The sequence below is a fragment of the Leucopleurus acutus genome (genome assembly GCF_964270905.1).
Source record: "Leucopleurus acutus genome assembly, chromosome: Y".
NCBI classification, from domain to species: domain Eukaryota; kingdom Metazoa; phylum Chordata; class Mammalia; order Artiodactyla; family Delphinidae; genus Leucopleurus; species Leucopleurus acutus.
In genome coordinates, this window is record NC_139164.1 from 8,119,032 (window position 1) to 8,138,346 (window position 19,315).

Sequence of the window (19,315 nt, forward strand, 5' to 3'; positions counted from 1 at the left end):
AAGGAACGCTTGTGTACTGTTGGTGGGTAGGTAAACTGGCACAGTCACTATGGAGAAAAATATGGAAGTTCCTCAAATAAACTAAAAATAGGCCTGCCATGGATGCAGTAGTTGGACTGCTGGCCTAATACCTGACGAGTATATCATGACTATCTCAAAAAGGTATCTGCAGCCCCTTGTTCATTGTAGCATTAGTTACAAGACCAAAAAATGGCAGAAACTTAAGTGTCCATCACAGATGAAGAGATAAAGAAAATTGTGTGTGTGTGTGTGTGTGTGTGTGTGTAGACAATAAAAGCTAAACTTATTTTAATCATTTTAAAATACATACATATATCAAATCATTTATTGTATACCTAAACATGATACAGTGTACATGTTATTTATATCAATTATAAAAACAAAAATAAGAAATATTTTTATTTTCTTTCACTTACTCCTTTTTTGGTTGCTTTTATTTTTGTATATCAGAAACTCTGACCTGTATCATTTTTCTTCTCTAAAGAACTAAATATTCTTAAAAGGCAGTTTTTCTGGCAGCAGTGTTTGTAAATTTTTATTCACCCAAAAAGCCTTTACATCTCTTTTACTCTTAAAGGGTCATTTCTGAGGGTACAGAATTCTAGTGTGATTTTCTTTTTATTTTTCAGCTTCACTGTATTCTTGCATGCATGGTTTTTAAAGAAGAGTTGGATGTTAATCCCTGCGTTTCATCCAGTATAAATGAGATGTTTTCATTTTCTCAGGCTCCAGTTCTCAGCTCTTCCCATATCTTTGATTTTCTGTAGTTTGAGTATTGTACACCTAGCTTTAGGGTTTGGACATTTATGCTTCTTCATTTTACTCAGAACTTCTGTGTTCTGTGGTTTAATATCTCTTCATTTGGGGAGGCGGAGCAGGAGATTATTTATTTACTTATTTTTTATTTTTATTTATTTATTTTTGCTGCACTGCACAGGATGCAAGAGCTTAGTTCCTAGGCTAGGGATTGAACGCAGCCCCAGCAGTGAAAGTTCTGAGTTCTAAATACTGTACCACTGGGAATTCCTGCTTGTTCATATATTTCTTCTATTTCTACATTGCCAGTTTGTATATGTTACATCTTCATAACTTTCCTACAGTCCTTGCATCTTCGGGGTGGGGGGGGGGTGTGAATTTTTTTTTTCTTTTTCAGATTTGGAAATTTCAGATATCCTCAAACTCAAATTTCTTCCTTACCTGTATCCATTTTTAATACTCCCATGAAAAGCATTCTTCAGTTCTGTTCATGTTTTTGACTTCTAGCGTTTCTTTCTGGTTCTTTTAAAAAATTTCCATTTCCCTGCTTACATTGCCCATGTGTTTAGTATGATTTCTACTTTATCATTTAGAATTCTTTGCATAATAAACTACAATTTAAAATTATTAGTCTTAGAATTCCAGCATTTGCGCCATGTCAGAGACTGTTCCCAGTGCTTGCTGTGTGTTTTCATGCTATTTTTCTGACTTCCGTTATACCTTGTAATTTTTTGTTGAAAGACAGACATGATGTGCTGTGTAAACGGAACTGCTGTAAATAAGCTTTAGTAACCTATTCGTAAAACATATTGGGGTAGGGGAAATATTCTATTATCCTGTGATTTGGTCTCCGTCTTTGTGAGCCTGTGCCTCTATACTGTGAACTTCAGTAGTGCTTCATCTTTGGGTTTTTGTTTTCCCCATTCATTGAGTAAGACTGGATGGCTAGAGTGAGCTGGAGATGGGTATTTCCCTCCTCTCTGGAGATGCAGGTCTGATAAAATTCCAGAAAGTAGGCTCTGGTTAAGTAGTTTCTCCAGAGGGCAGGTGTTGCTAAGAAGAAAATAATGCCCTGGTATGTTTCAGAAGGGGATTTTTTCTGATATTTTCAACATAGGTATCCATGGAGGTTTCTGCTCCCATTAGTTTTGATTTCCATTATTTTATCCCTCTCTCCAGTTTTGTGGGCAACAGTTTGCCATGTGTTCTCACTTCTCTTAAGTAATCTGAGAATTACTGATTGCACGGTTTGTACTTGTGGTTAGGATGCGGTGGCTACTTCCAAACTTCTTACGTGTTCGACAAAGTCATTTTCTAAAGTATTTAATTTGCGATTCGTTTCCCTATTCTATGAGTTGTCGTTTCACTTTTTCTTGATGGTGTCCTTGAAGCACAACAGAATTTTAAAGTTTAGGTGAATACTTTTTTTTTTTCAGTTGCTTTACTTTTGGTGTCAGAGCTAAGGAATCTTTGCCTAATTACATGGTCATTCAGATTTACTCTTATGTTTTATTGTAGGAGTTTTATAGTTGTAGCTCTTACATTTGGGTCATTGATCCATTAATTTTTCTGTTTGGTAAAAGGTAGGGGCCTAACATCATCCTTTTAAATGTGGATTTCCAGTTGTTATAGTACCATTTCCTCATAGAATTATATTAACATCTTTGTCAAGAGAATAACACGTTTTTATTCAGCATTTAATTTCCTTACTAGTGCTATGTGTTTTATTATTTATATAGAATTTGTTGTGTCAGTAATTTAGTCTGTGAAGAACTTCTTTATATTCCCTTAGTTTTCTTTGTGTACTCCCCACAGGCAAAGTCAGAATAACAAAAGAAATCTATAGTTAATAATAGACAGTCTTGAATTTCTTACCCTATACATCTCATAACTGTTGTTTTTATAGGCACACACACTTCTGCCAGTTTAGAATATGTGCTTCAGCATTCATTCTTGGCATTCATAAGTAATTTTTTTTTTTTGCGGTACACGGGTCTCTCACTGTTGTGGCCTCTCCCTTTACGGAGCACAGGCTCCAGACGCGCAGGCTTAGCGGCCATGGCTCATGGGCCCAGCCGCTCCGTGGCATGTGGGATCTTCCTGGACCGAGGCACGAACCCGCGTCCCCTGCATTGGCAGGCGTACTCTCAACCACTGCGCCACCAGGGAAGCCCCATAAGTAATTTTGATACTTAGCAAGGTTACAGAATCTTGCTTTAATTTTTTTTATCATTTTGAATTTGTGGCAAGTACAAGAACCTGCAGATTTCATTGTTATTGGAGAGTATATATAGGGAAAAACAAACTTTGCTTTTTGGTGAAATGTGCCTGTAGCAAATTAGTTTTCAGATTGTAACCAGTAGCACTCATGTAGATATGACTTTTATTCAGTTGTGTAACGGGAACTATAATCTGTAGCACAATACTAAGTGTGAATGTATTTGCTTAATCTATAGGAAGAAAATGAGAAAAGAATGCAACATAAAGAATGTTCAGATAATGAATCCACATCTTCAGATAAGTAAGTAAATTTTAGTGTGCACTCTATTTCTGTCCAAAAGGCATGAATTTAATTTAATTTTTTTTTTTTTTTAAAGTTCTGGAAAGAGAAGGAAAGGACCTTTTAAAACTATAAAATTTGGGACTAACATTGACCTCTCTGATGGCAAAAAGTAAGGCCTCCTGTTCTATTTCCATGAAGTACAAATAGGATTGCAGGATTGGAAACTGCCTACTTTCATATTTTCTTTAATCCAGTAGTTATACTGTGTGTGTGTGTGTGTGTGTGTGTGTGTGTGTGTGTGTGTTCATAAAGAAGTTCTAGCTAAAAATGCTAGTGTTACAGAATCATTTTTTTTTTTTTTTTTTTTTTTGCGGTACGCGGGCCTCTCACTGTCGTGGCCTCTCCCGTTGCGGAGCACAGGCTCCGGACGCGCAGGCTCAGCGGCCATGGCTCACGGGCCCAGCCGCTCCGCGGCATGTGGGATCTTCCCGGACTGGGGCACGAACCCGCGTCCCCTGCATCGGCAGGCGGACTCTCAACCACTGCGCCACCAGGGAAGCCCCAGAATCATTTTTGTTACATTATTTATTTATTTTGGCTTCACCGGGTCTTCGTTGTGGCATGTGGACTTTTAGTTGCGGCATGCATGTGGGATCTAGTTCCCCGACCAGGGATTGAACCCAGGTCCCCTGCTTTAGGAGCACAGAGTTACCCACTGGACCACCAGGGAAGTCCCTAGATAATGAATTCAGATTTTTGTTACCAAAGAGTGCCAAAACAGTTTTACAGATTTACAAATAAAAATTATTTCTTTCATTTATAAAGATTATCATAAATTTTTATGATTTTTTTTTAAAGTAAACCTGCTTTAGGACTTTTTTTTTGGAAAAAGTTAAATACTAGTTCTTTTGATCTTAAAAGTATTATTTTAGAGATTTAAATGGTTTCTAATTGGATCACAAGATTTTTGAGGACATGGTTAATTCTCATAAATATTTGCTGCAGGATTACACTTCTAATCTGTTACTGTATTTCAGGTGGAAGTTGCAGCTACATGAACTGACTAAACTTCCAGCTTTTGTACGTGTTGTATCAGCAGGAAATCTTCTAAGCCACCTCGGTCATACCGTACTGGGCATGAATACAGTTCAGCTGTACATGAAAGTTCCAGGGAGTCGGACACCAGGTTATTTTTATGAAATAACTTCCCTTGCAGAGTTGAAAAAAAAGAGTTATTTAGTTAAATGTGATAGATGCACCTGCAATCAGTTTCCTGTTTATAACTAATAAAGACAAAAGGATTTTAAAATTCTTTCTAATAGGCAAAAATAATTTGTAATTAAAGCTGAGAATATTAATTTGTTCTGTCAGTGTGACTTTTATCCTTTTTATATGTAAACATCAATACGATCAGAAAAATTTAACCTAGCAAGGGGACATTAAGTTGCTCATTGAGTAAAGGCACTTAAAGCACTTGAGAGGCTTTGTCTTGATTCCATTTACTGCAGATTGTCAGTTTTCCACGTCTTGTTCATCACAGTTACAGTTCTTACTAGTAATGAACTAGTATGTATACTACATGTAATAAAAGCTTCACTGAAAATACTTAAAATTTGTGATGCACTAGTATTTGCTAAACTGTCCCATTATATTTCTTAAAATGTAATTCAGAAACTAATGTGGAAGTCAGGTAACTTAAAAAGTTAAATAGTAAGTATTTTATGCTTTATAAGCCAAGAGGTAAAATTGAGAATATTATGAAGATACATATGTAAAAATAGAAAAAACTTACTTCCATGTCTGTTCATTGATGATAGTCAAAATACCTAATAGTTGAGACAAAATTGAGACAAATAATTGACAAAATACAAATAACCCTAAAGGGGGAATAACATTTTACCTTACTGGGGCTCAAAGTCAGTATTCCCTGTCATCAGAATCAGCTACAAATATACATCTGTTAAAGCTTTATGTAGTGAGAATTTTTACGTTTCATCTTTAAAAATGTTTTTCATGTAAATAGATGCTGCCAGATATTCTTATTAATCTATGAGCATATTTTATTGACTGCATTCAACTAGTTGGCAGTCATTTACAGAATTCTGTTAGGGTTTTTTGTTGTTTTTGTTTTTGTCTTACTTTACATTTTCCTTTTTTATTTAATTGCATTTCAGATGCAGTTTTTTCAGTTGAAGGTCAGGTAGAAGGCTTTTGCAATATGGAAATGTTCTCTTCACTTGCTTTAGGGTTTGCAACAAATGTTTAAGGGAAAGAATATGTAGCATTTTATTTAATTTTAAATCCCACAGTAGAGATAATGTACCTTTATCAGTGGCTGACAGTTGGCTTCATTCAAAAAATTTCCAGTCTCTAAAAATTAGAGCCCAGTGTCACCACTGCAAACCCATGGGGAATATCAGGACAGTTGGCTTCTGTTTCTGTCACAAATTCATAGATTTGGTATTAAGTCTTTGAGAGTGGTGCGCACGCGCGCGCACACACACACACACACACAGACACACACAATTTTCGTAAAGTATCTGTCAGTGAATAGTACAGTGAAAAACCACAGGCATCTAGTACCCGAACATTTTCACAGACTTTGTTAATTTTCCAAGTACACTTTTTTCTCCTAGACATATTTTCCCTACCATTAGTTGTAATTTTTCTTAGCAGATTCCAATTCAGAAGTACTTGATTGAATATTTTTGCAACTTTGAAAATATTCTCACTTAACAGTTGGTCCTGTGAAGATCACTTTTAGAGACAAAATCTTCAGTGACTTCACATTTGGCTTTGACTCCACAAGTAAACAATACCAATTGAGTAGTAGTAGTAGTACTTACTGACTTATGAAGGGCCTGCTTGAAATTATTTCAAGAAAAACTGCTTGAAATTATTTTCTTTGTTTTTAATTAATCATTGATGTTCCCTCAAAAGTTATTTACTACATTTTTTAGTTGATTATATATGTGACTTCCATCATCTTCATTGAGTAGCCGTTCTCAACAAAAGGCTAATCATGTGGAAACATTTTATTTTCTCTAGAAATGTTTTTTTACCACTACAACCAAACATGATTTAATTAACATGCTATCTGTAAACAGCTTTGCTTGCCTGCCCAGAGACAAACTTTGGTTCAGCCTCGGTTTTGGTTTTTTTTGGGTTTTTTTGTTGTTTGTTTGGTGAAAATTTCTGCCATGATCATATAATGCATTTTAAGCTTTCTAATTTTTCTTTCACTGTTTCCATATGAGACATAATGTAATGATCATTTGGTTTGGTAGTTTCAAGGAACATAGTAATATTTTAGCACAGAAAGAACATCATTAGATGGTAAATACAGTGCTTTCCTGTTAAATGGAGTAAATCATTCACATTCCTAGATACCTTAAAAGTGTTACATTTGACATTTGTTTTTCTTCTCTTCACATTATGGTTATGCACTTGTAATTAAAAGAAATAAAATGTTGAAGTATGATGATATGCTTTCCAGTTAAGATGCTATATTGAGTTATAACTGTGTTAAGGCAATTTGTATATAGTTTGCCAACCAGCAGTGTGAAGTTATGAGAGTGCACAAGGTCTCTGTTATAACTGCTTAATTCTGATGTTGTAGTATGAATACACCTGTAGACAGAGCATAAACCAATAAACTTATCTGCAGTTTTATTTATAAGAACAGGTATTTGGCCAAGAGGCTGTAGTTTGTCATCTCCTGATTTAAAATCATAAAGTTTCATTCAACTCAAATATAAAATCATCTTTGTTCCCTTTGTGTTGACATTGCTTATGTCATAGGTGACAGTCTAGATACTTAGTAATTTTGTAAGTTCCAGTCTCTGGAAGTTAGCTCAGACTTTAGCAGGAAACAACCAGTTCAGCTATATGCTGATATATACAGGATACATTTCATTTTCTTGTTTTTCTGTTTTCTTCTTGCAGCAGCTATAGTTCTTTCTTCTTCACCACATTCTCACTGTAAAGTGGCCAACTAATTTTTTAAAATGGGTTGTTGCTTTTATGTAAATGAGTTAGGGTGCCCCGCTTTGTGTGCTCATTGGAATCTGCTGGAAAGCTTTTAGAAGAAATACTGAATCATTTTGAGGATGATATGTCAGTACTTTTTAAAAGCTCCTCAGGGATTCTGATATACAGCCAGGCATAGAACCCACTGGTTGGAATGTTTATTCCTAGGCTATTATTGGAAATTCACTTTACATGATACTGTTTCGTCAGTATTTGGGTCAGGTGAAAAGAAATATGCAAAATACTAATAATTGAAAAAAGAGTTAATATCTTGGCCTTCTTTGTCACTAATAACTTCATAATACCAGGCAAAAATTTCACCTTTCAAGATTTTTAAATGTATGTATAGTATTGGACTAGATCTTTTTTTTTTTTTGACTGTGTCGGGTATTAGCTGCAACATGCAGGATCTTTTGTCGTGGCTCGTGGGCTTTTCTCTAGTTGTGGTGGTACACAGGCTTAGTTGCTCTGCAGCATGTGGTATCTTAGTTCCCCAACCAGGGATTGAACCAAATCCCCTGCATTGGAAGGTGGATTCTTAACCACTGGACCACCAGGGAAGTCACTGGACTAGATCTATTAAGATTCATTTGTATTTGAAAATTATTTCATCCTATTTGGAATATTTTGTAAAAGTAAATATGTGAAAATGAAATGAATCAAAGGAAATAGAAAATGTCTTCTTTCACTTAAAATCTAGGGGCAGAAGCCAAATTTAGTATATTACCTCTGTGCCTAAAAGTTCTTGGGGTGTTTCATTTGTTCATGTGTCATTAGTTCCGCAGTATTATCCTATGGATCTCTAAGGAGTTCCTTAGAAGAAATTTGTGATATGTTTTAGTCTGCTCTGTATAATTCAAACAAACATTGTGTTAAGTTCCTGTTTGGTAAAGTTACTGTTCTTATTGATACATAAAAGAAATGGTATGCGCTATAACAGTTTACATTCTGACATGGCCTTTACATGTGTTCTGAAAAATTTAGTTTGTTCTCAGCCCACATTCTAAGAGATTACCATCTCTATCTCTGGTGGGAGGGTTATAAGCATCAAATTGGGATGTTTATTGTAGTTCCAAGTTGCTAAGGGGCCAGTTAACATTTTGAAAACCATACCTCATTCATTAATTTTCTGTACTCTTTGTGAGTTGGGATGGTTTAGAGGTGGATGTAGTAATAGTGATAATAGCTAATATTTATTGCTTATTCATAGGCTCTTCATTGATTTATAAGCATTTATTTTTCACCTAATCCTCAAAACAACTCAGTGATTTAAAGGCACATTTCTCTCATTGAATTTACAGTGTAATAATGATTTTTTTTTCCTTTTACATTTCAGGTCACCAAGAAAATAACAACTTTTGTTCTGTTAATATAAATATTGGTCCAGGTGATTGTGAATGGTTTGTTGTTCCTGAGGATTATTGGGGTGTTCTGAATGACTTCTGTGAAAAGTAGGTTTCTGAACTAAATTTTCTTTTAAAGTAGTTATGAGAAAACAGTTATTGTAAAGAACAAAGTCTGATCTTGAATTTTTTTTCTTAAATAAATTTATTTATCTTATTTATTTTTGGCTGCTTTGGGTCTTCGTTGTTGCGCACAGGCTGTCTCTAGTGGTGGTGAGCGGGGTCTTCTCATTATGGTGGCTTCTCCTACTGTGGAGGGTGGGCTCTAGGCCTGCGGGCTTCAGTAATTGTGGCTCATGGGCTTAGTTGCTCTGCGGCATGTGGGATCTTCTGGGACCAGGGATTGAACCCGTGTTCCCTGCATTGGCAGGCAGATTCTTAACTACTGGGCCACCAGGGAAGCCCTGATCCTGAAGTTTTAATTTTCATTCAGCAATTTTTTATAAATGATTTTATTTCAAATCTTTTCTCTTTTTTTCTTTTTTTTTTTTTTTGTTTTGTGGTACGCGGGCCTCTCACTGTTGTGGCATCTCCCGTTGCGGAGCACAGGCTCAGCGGCCATGGCTCACGGGCCCAGCTGCTCCACGGCGTGTGGGATCTTTCCGGACCAGGGCACGAACCCGTGTCCCCTGCATTGGCAGGCGGACTCCCAACCACTGCGCCACCAGGGAAGCCCTCTTTTATTTTCTTATATCAAATGAAAGATGCCACGAATTCAGAGACTACGGAGTGAATTGTTTTTTATGTTAATTTTTAAAACTGATACATTCATTTGAAAATTGTGCTTTAAAGAAAAATTAAGCTCATTATAATTGAATTTAGAAGTGGCAGGAATTCCAAAATTAATCACCTTACTTATAACTCAAGATTGTGTATCTTTGTAAATTCAGCCTAAAATTATCAGTGTCCAGTAGCAAGCAAATTACCTGTTTTCAGAGTTGGTAATGATACTGCTATAGTGTATATTATACATCATATACTTAAACAATTAAAAATTGGATATAATTCGCAAAATTTTCATGTGTGATTGTTTTAAAATCAATACACGTATTTCATATACTAAAATCTTTAACATTATAGAGGGTCTTTATTCATAGTTTATTTAGTAAAAAGTATGTCATAGTGGTTAACAAGAACAATACTCCAAACTTCTCCTAATTACTGTCAAGATATAGTCAGTTTTTAATGTCTTATGTATGTTTTCCTTATGATAAGGAAGGTGAAATTTCTTAAATTTTAAAATTGATCAGGAAAACAGTATAATCTTTCTTGTTTCTTTTTGTTTTGTTTGTTTATCTCCCCCACCCCACACCCCACCCCAGGAAAATAGTATAATCATCTATCTGAACTTTTGTCCACCAGGAAACTAGTGACTTAATAAGCAGGGGGGAAGAATTGTCATATGGGAAATCTCCATTGTGCTGCAGAAAGCATTTATTTCTTATATTGTATGGTAGTTATTACACATACAATATAGTGATTCGTATTATTTTGAGTAGAAACTGACTATTTTCAGGGTTTAACTTTCTTTTCTTTCAAATATCTTAGGTCAAGTATAGTTGGAAAAGATAGGTGATATCCCCAAAGTTTAAACTCCAGAGTAATAAAAATAATCAGGTTATCTTAAGTTGCAGAATGCCACTTGTCCTCTTAGCTTTTTACTCTAATATTGTTTTGCAGAAGGATATTGCTTCTAATGTCTGTAAGTTCTGTAGTTTATTTTATGATTCCAGATAACATGTTATGTTAAAATCAATCCCTGTTTTGACCTTTTGGAAAAAATGCTTGATCTATATGCCATGGTTGGTTTTCCTTTCTTTTTTTTTCTTCTGTTATTTTTTCTTTTTTCTTTTCTTTTATTATTTTTTTATTTTTTATTTTTATGGAGAGTTTTTAAAATTTTTATGGAGAAATTTTTATGGAGAGTTTCATGTTGGCAGTGTTGGGTGAATTAGGGCTAGGGTTTGTACTGTGCTTATACTTTTTTCTTTTCTTCTTTCATCATTTTTCCCTTCCTCCTCTCCCCTCCCCTCTTCCCTCCCCTTCCTCGCAGTATTTGAAACCTTATACCAAAAAAGAACCAGTGTTTAGCCCTTAAATGTCAATGTCAGTCAGACTTGTCTCAAGAAAATCCTTCCATTTTAGGAGGAATAAAGAGGAATAATAGAAGGTGGATTCTTAGAGACAGCTCAAAGGCACCCTCTGTCATATTTTTTCAGAGAAAACATAGAAATAGAGCAAAAGCTTTTTTTGGATATTCAGAAAGGAACAGTCCTACCATGTGAATTTTTTCTTTTGAAAAAAATTAATTTGAAATTGTTAATCTTAGTATTCCTAGTAGAAAAATTGGTAACATAGTTTCATTAAAATACCTAATAGTGGGCTTCCCTGGTGGCGCAGTGGTTGAGTCCGCCTGCTGATGCAGGGGACACGGGTTCGTGCCCTGGTTTGGGAAGATCCCACATGCCGCAGAGCGGCAGGGCCCGTGAGCCATGGCTGCTGAGCCTGCGCATCCGGAGCCTGTGCTCCACAACGGGAGAGGCCACAACAGTGAGAGGCCCATGTACCGCAAAAAAAAAAAACAAAACCTAATACTGTAATGAGGAGAATAATAAAAAACCAGAATTTAAATAAAAGCTTAATAATTTGGTTGCTGGTAGTGTTGATTCATGTAAGAACAAGGACCTTCTCTCAAATTCCTGGGAGAAAACAAGAGGCAGGAGTCTTCTTCCACTGTTGAACTGAGGCAAGATCTTTGCTCTTACATCTGCCATAGGATTCTAAGTAAGAAGTAGTCTCTAAATTTCCTGTTTAACAGATTCCTAGATATTAAAGAAGTTCTTTAAGAAGAAGGAGTAAATCAAAATCCTTATTGAAAGAAAATTTAAAAATTAGTTTGTTCCGGCCTGCCAACTCTTTTGTAAAGTTTTACTAGTACATAGCCACACCTGTTTGTTTATGTATTGTATACATGACTGCTTTCTTACTGACATAGTTGAACAATTGCTACTGAAATCATAGTGCCCCAAATCTTAAAGAAAATATTCTGTCTTGTGTTGGTACTTACCCACTTGTCAACACTCATAAATGGGTGAATTTTATTGTATGTGAATTATACCTAATTCAAATTGACATTAAACCAAAAAATCAGTTTATTTAATATTTAAGTATAACTTGAAAATTTAACATTTATACTTTTGAAAAGTAAGTTTAGGCATATGGTACAGATCTTTGAATAAGTATACCTATTTTCATCTCCTATTAATTTTTTTCAGGACTGCTTCTTATATTCTAGAGCTCTCAGTTTTGAAATACATAGTTCTTGTTACAGTAAAGTTTTAATGAAGTATACAGTAAGAGCATCTTTTAGTCTTTTGAAATTATCTCTCCATTTTTGATGAGACATTAAAAAAACTTTATCCATTAACATTATTCATTATTTTTTTCAGAAATAATTTGAATTTTTTAATGAGTTCTTGGTGGCCCAATCTTGAAGATCTTTATGAAGCTAATGTTCCTGTATATAGGTTTATTCAAAGACCTGGAGATTTGGTCTGGATAAATGCAGGCACTGTGCACTGGGTTCAGGCTGTTGGCTGGTGCAACAATATTGCTTGGAATGTTGGTCCACTTACAGGTATTATAAATAATAATGACAGGTTTTACATTTTAAAGAATTCTAATATATATTATTTTTCTATTAGAAAGTAACTCACAAAAATTGAAAAATTGTGTCCAAGGAAAAATCTCAATGGTTAGTACAGAGAGTAAATTCAACTTAAGAAATGGATGTAGCAAGTAACAAATGTATGCTTTTGTAATCATAGAGGATATACTTTTGATATTTTAGACTGTTGTGTGTCTTTTTTATAAAGGAAATCTTTTATAGGGAAAAGCAAAGCAGAATAGTTATTTTTTAGACTTGTATTTCTTCTGATATATCACATCAACAGTCTTATGTCAAACTCTGTCTAATATATGTAAGATGAAAAATCTGGTCTTTGTTAGTTTTGTGACTTTGGATAAGTGTTTTGAAATCTCAGTGCCTCATTCTTTTAATCTGAAAAATGAGAAATTATTTTAGTCTGAAAAAATGAGGGTTTCAAAGAATTTAATGAGATGTGAAAAGAGCCACGCACAATGCTTAGCACATAGTAAGTGCTCTTTAATGATAATTTTTAACTGTAATTCTTAATAAAAGTTTTTTTAAAAATTTTTATTCAAAAAGTAAGCACAAAAATTATAATCATCCTTATTAGTTCACTCAGTCCCTTTTTATTTCATCTTGATCTTTTGTTAGCACTTTCATGAAGTCATCAGTTTTCCATTAGAATTCTGAAAATGCTTATTCATTCAGTTCAGCAGTATAGTCAGTTACCACAAACCTGTACTTGTCAGAGTCTTTTCCATGAATTCCTTGAAGATGAAAATAGGAACATTTTTGCGAAAGCAACAGAATACACCCAGAACTGTCTGTAAATGACAAAAGACTTAAAAATGACCACGGTTAAAGATTTGATGAAAGTTCATAGTAATGCAATTGACAAGGAAATTTAGTTATTTCTGATATATACATTTTAAAGTAATAACTAGAATTATGACTTATTATACCAGAACATACAAGATTTTAAGAAATTTCATGTAATGTCTGAAACATTTATATTAATATATTTCCATACAAATAAGCCAAAGAAAGTTTAGTATTATTTCTTTTTTTTGTTTCTTTTTTTATACTGCAGGTTCTTTAGTCATCAGTTTTATACACATCACTGTATACATGTCAATCCCAGTCTCTCAATTCAGCACACCATCGTCGCTACCCCACGTTTTCCCCCCTTGGTGTCCATACATTTGTTCTCTACATCTCTTTCTCAACTTCTGCCCTGCATATTGGTTCATCTGTACCATTTCTCTAGGTTCCACATACATGTGTTAATATACGATATATTTGTTTTTCTCTTTCTGACTTATTTCACTCTGTATGACAGTCTCTAGATCCATCCATGTCTCAACAGATTACTCAGTTTCGTTCCTTTTTATGGCTGAGTAACATTCCATTGTATATATGGACCACATCTTCTTTATCTATTCCCCTCCTGACAGGCATTTAGGTTGCTTCCATGACCTGGCTATTGTAAATAGTGCTGCAATGAACATTGGGGGCACATGTCTTTTTGAATTACTGTTTTCTCTGGGTATATGCCCAGTAGTGGGATTGCTGGATCATATGGTAATTCTATTTTTAGTTTTTTAAGGAACCTCCATACTGTTCTCCATAGTGGCTGTATCAATTTACATTCCCACCAGCGGTGCAAGAGGGTTCCCTTTTCTCCACACCGTCTCCAGCATTTGTTGTTTGTAGATTTTCTGATGATGCCCATTCTAACTGATGTGAGGTGATACCTCATTGTAGTTTTGATTTGCATTTCTCTAATAATTAGTGATGCTGAGCAGCTTTTCATGTGCTTCTTGGCCATCCGTATGTCTTCTTTGGAGAAATGTCTATTTAGGTCTTCTGCCCATTTTTGGATTGGGTTGTTCGTTTCTTTAATATCGAGCTGCATGAGCTGTTTATATATTTTGGAGATTAATCCTTTGTCGGTTGATTTGTTTGCGAATATTTTATCCCGTTCTGAGGTTTGTCTTTCGTCTTGTTTATGGTTTCCTTTGCTGTGCAAAAGCCTTTAAGTTTGTTTAGGTCCCATTTGTTTATTTTTGTTTTTATTTCCATGATTCTAGGAGGTCCATCAAAAAAGATCTTGATGTGATTTATGTCAAAGAGTGTTCTTCCTATGTTTTCCTCTAAGAGTTTTATAGTGTCCAGTCTTAGATTTAGGTCTCGAATCCATTTTGAGTTTATTTTTGTGTATGGTGTTAGGGAGTGTTCTAATTTCATCCTTTAACATGTAGCTATCCAGTTTTCCCAGCACCACTTATTGAAGAGACTGTCTTTTCTCCATTGTATATCTTTTTCTCCTTTGTCATAGATTAGGTGACCATAGGTGCTTGGGTTTATCTCTGGGCTTTCTATCTTGTTCCATTAACCTGTGTTTCTGTTTTTGTGCCAATACAGTATTGTCGTGATTACTGTGGCTTTGTAGTACAGTTTGAAGTCAGGGAGTCTGATTCCTTCAGCTCTTTTTTTTTTCCCTCAAGACTGCTTTAGCTATTTGGGGTCTTTTGTGTCTCCATACAAATTTTGAGATGATTTGTTCTTTTTCCATAAAAAATGCTATTGGTAATTTGATAGGGATTGCATTGATTCTGTAGATTGCTTTGGGTAGTATAGTCATTTTCACAATATTGATTCTTCCAATCCAAGAACATGTTATATCTCTCCGCCTGGTGGTATCATCTTTAATTTCTTTCATCAGTGTCTTATAGTTTTCTTCATACAGGTCTTTTGTTTCCCTAGGTAGGTTTATTCCTAGGTATTTTATTCTTTTTGTTGCAATAATAAATGGGAGTGTTTCCATAATTTCTCTTTCAGATTTTTCATCATTAGTGTATAAGAATGCAAGAGATTTCTGTGCATTAATTGTATCCTGCAACTTATAAAACAGTTTTTTAGTGCTTTTAGTTTTTCAGAATTGCTGTTAAAATGGTCACCTGAGAGGTTATAATGATTATGTTCATATATTTTGTTAGTTTGCTTTATAACTTAAAAAAATTTTTTTTCCTCCTAGCCTGCCAGTATAAACTGGCAGTAGAACGGTATGAGTGGAACAAATTGCAAAGTGTGAAGTCAGTGGTACCCATGGTTCATCTCTCCTGGAATATGGCACGAAATATCAAAGTCTCAGATCCCAAACTTTTTGAAATGATTAAGTAAGTATTTTCCAAAATTGCTATAGTTCCTCTTGTGGGGTTGGTGATAGGGATAGGGAATATGGTGAAGAATGTTTCCTAATGATTATTTTTACCCCAAAGAATTACGTCAGTTGACATCAGATGATAAAGTGGTTCAGATATCTTGACAAAATAAGAGCATTCACATGTAAAAAAATATTTTTTCTTTCCAAATAGATTGTTGTGGTACAAAGAGGAGTGAAGGCATACATGATTCTTTACCAGTAAATTCACACATCTGTGCTTTCCCTTACCCTCTGACCAAAGCGACATCCTGGGATATCTTTAGTTTTAGTATTTGATGTCTGCCTGCAGCACAGGGAGTGAGAATGATACTAAAATAAAAATATCTCGTAAAGAAATTAGCATTTAAAATAGTGTTTTAACTATTTAAATTTTCTGCCATAATTAAATCATTCCCTTATCTTCTTGAACCACTCATTACAAATTTAGTAGATAAACAACTTGAATATATATATTCTAGTAATTTCTGATTTATTAGCCTAGTTTCTGTTCCATTTCTTTTGTAGGTATATTTAGAATGCAGGCATAACTCATTTTATTGCTCTTTGCCTTATTGCTCTTTGCAGATATTGTTTTCTACAGATTGAGGGTTTGTGAACAAGTCTGTCAGCACCATCTTTTCAGGAGCACTTGCCCACTTTCTTTCTTTGTGTCTCATGTTGGTAATTCCCGCAATACTTCAGATTTTTTCTTTATTACTATATTTCCTGCAGTGATCTATGATTAGTGCTCTTTGATGTTACTATTGTGAAAAGATTATGACTTGCTGAAGGTTCACATGCTGATTAGCAATTTTTCTTGAAATGAAGTATTTTTGATTAAGGTGTATGCATTGTTATTTTTGATATAATGCTACTGCAGACTTAATAGACTACCACACATAGTAAACCTAACTTCTGCGAAACCAGAAAATTGTGACTTGCCTTATTGCAATATTTGCTTTATTGCAGTGGTATGGAATGGAACCATGATGTTTCTTCTTGTACATTTTTTCCGGCAGTGCCACTTAGTGCTTCTCCAGATTTCAGTTTACATGCTTTTCTTGCCCTTCTCCCCCAACTCCATCACTAATGAAAAATAACTCTGCTGAAATGAATTTGGGAAATTACAGGCTAAATAGTTAAACCAGTAATTTTTTTAGTTGTTCTTAAGTCCCTTCAGGGCCTGTATATTATGTTCATGAACTTTGTGAATGGGAGAGGAAGATATACAGTGTCTCCCAGTATCTTTAAAAATAGTGCTGGCTAATTTTAAACAATTTCAAATTTATTTTCAAAATTTTGTTCTAACCAATATATCCAGACAGAAATTGCAGGGTCAGGGTAATGTGCCTATGCACTGTTTTACTTATTGACACATTCTGTTTTTGTTAAATGTTTGAGAAGTAAAGTTAGAAAAGTTTGAAAGAATGTTATTCAAATTCTTAACTAACAGAGTAAGTCCTATTAAAAATCCACAATTTATGGGTGGTCATTTGGTAACTTCTTCAGTATGGTCATTACCTCAGCTCTAATTCATGAATATATTCAAAGGCTGATCCAAAATGTACTTTTTGTCTCAATGCCCCAGATTATTTTAGGATTTTTGCAAAACGATTAACATTCAACTAGTATTTCAGAACCACATACTCTATGCTTGATGCTGTTCTTGGCAATAAAATAGATACTGCAGAGTATAAAACTAAATCTCTTCCTTTGTGAGATTTAATCTGTAGTGAAGCCAGACAGACAAATTCCCAAACAGATAAATAAGTTACTGTTAAGTAATATGAGTAAAATTTATTTTTGCAAATTTGTTTGTTTTTTGGTTAGGGGGTGAAGAATGCTGCACTTTTGTTCAAGTGGCTTCTGAGAGCATGGTTTCCATACTTGGATCGGAATCATAAAAAGGAGACAACTAAAAAGAAGAGCTAGGATAAAGCATTTCAGTCCCCCAAAACAAGTGAAAGTCTTAAATGAGAACAACTTTGGTGTATTTATGGGACAGAAATGGCTGTAACGGAATAAAGGAGGGGAATAGCTGTGGTAATGAGCTCATGAAAATGGTGAGGTACACTGTTAAATAGTTTAGGTACTAATTCTACGTGTGTAGAAGAAGGAGAGGGATAGATTTTGATTTACATTTTTAAAATGTGAATCTATTTGTGGAAAAAGGATTGGAGAATGGAACTAGTTCTCTTTAGAACTAAAGAGAACAGTTATAAGTCAATTGGCAGAAATCCAGACTAACCTGGATTGTGATTGTAGCAGTGGAACTGGAAAGAAGTATCACACTGCAGTCTATTTTCGGATGTTTACACATAGATTGGATAGTGAGATAAGGAAAAAGGAAGCAAGAAAAGATGATTATCATCTTGTGTTTTTGTTATCTCTGGTTCATAAACTTAAAACTTCTCTCACTTCGGTCATTTTCATTCCCTACCCTCATTGTTCTCAACATCTTCTAGACCCCTTCCAGTGTGTCAGTGTTTCTATCAGTATTTAAAATGCAGGACACCAAGACTTGCCTTCCATGAATGGAAATGTTCCCATTTCTCTATGGTGGCATTTTAAATTACATTGTCTTTGTCCTAGCAGTTGTCTTAATATTGGACTTGAATATACAAATTCAGGTTTCCTTCTATTTAAATTACTGGAAATAGTTTTCATCCATATTTTCCTTACACATTTAAAAAAATATATTTAATACCCTAAGTGAATGTATTTACTTATTGGTGCTGTGTTTCTTGTAGAGGTTTTTAATACTTCCTTATAGAATATGAAATCATTTTGAATATTGACTGCATTTATTATAATTTCAGAATTCTACTTCCAACTTTAGTTGTCTCATGTTGAATTAGCTCCTCTTTTTGTTATCACTCTGATTAAAAATGTTAACCAGGGAGATTCTCTTGTGGCACAGTGGTTGAGACTGCCTGCCGATGCAGGGGACACGGGTTCATGCCCTGTTCTGGGAAGGTCCCACATGCCGCGGAGCGGCTTGGCCCGTGAGCCATGGCCGCTGAGCCTGCGCGTCCGGAGCCTGTGCTCCACAACGGGAGAAGCCACAGCAGGGAGAGGCCCGCGTACCGGAAAAAAAAAAATGTTGACCAGGGTCATTCAGCCACCTCTCAAAATGTACTTTCATTCACCACCAATGCTTATTTGCAGTGTCTTTCCTTTAATAGATAAATATTTGAGTACTAGCTGAATAGATGGAACTGGGCTGAGCCCTGAAGATTTATAAATATTCTGTGCAAATTCCTGTCTTCATTTAGGGAAGATGGGGAGAGACAGTGGAGGTAGGAGTGCAAAAGTTGTAGAGCATGTAAATACATGGATTAAAAGTTGTAGATTTTAAAATGTATCAATGACATCAATTACAACTAATTAAAAATAATAGTATCCTAATTTTTTAAAATGTTAATGTTATATATCTTGGATCTTACAGAATCAGGGATGTTTGGGGGGAGCTGTTCTTTGGAAAAGCAAGGTAATTTATGTGAAGCACAAAGGTATAGGAGAAGGAATGAGTAGAGAACTTGATGTGGGAAAAGAATGAATGAAATATCCCTTTGGGTTTCCATATTAAGTAGGTTTTAGATGTCCAGTAGTACTTTGTAATCTTACTAAGTTTTATTCTAAGTGCTGAACAAAAATTATTTCAGTTACACCAGGCTTAGGTCACCTATCTAGTTAGGTGCAGAATCAGCATTTTAAAACACCTATATAGGTTCGGTAGGAAGGTCTTT

At 34.9% G+C, this 19,315-nt stretch overlaps 1 protein-coding gene across 7 annotated transcripts in view; it reads left to right on the forward strand.

Annotated features, from left to right (window-relative positions):
- LOC309978899 (lysine-specific demethylase 6A-like) overlaps positions 1-19,315 on the forward strand; it is a 186,445-nt gene that overhangs the window by 134,113 nt on the left and 33,017 nt on the right. For 6 of the 7 annotated variants that reach the window (XM_082865559.1, XM_082865555.1, XM_082865556.1 and 3 more), the window contains 6 exons: positions 3,234-3,298; positions 3,375-3,449; positions 4,318-4,466; positions 8,646-8,760; positions 12,162-12,349; positions 15,399-15,540. In XM_082865559.1, the coding sequence (XP_082721685.1) occupies positions 3,234-3,298; positions 3,375-3,449; positions 4,318-4,466; positions 8,646-8,760; positions 12,162-12,349; positions 15,399-15,540 (734 nt within the window). Of the gene's footprint in view, positions 1-3,233; positions 3,299-3,374; positions 3,450-4,317; positions 4,467-8,645; positions 8,761-12,161; positions 12,350-15,398; positions 15,541-17,396; positions 17,635-19,315 lie in introns of all 7 variants that reach the window. The other variant, XR_014327152.1, reaches the window with a different exon arrangement.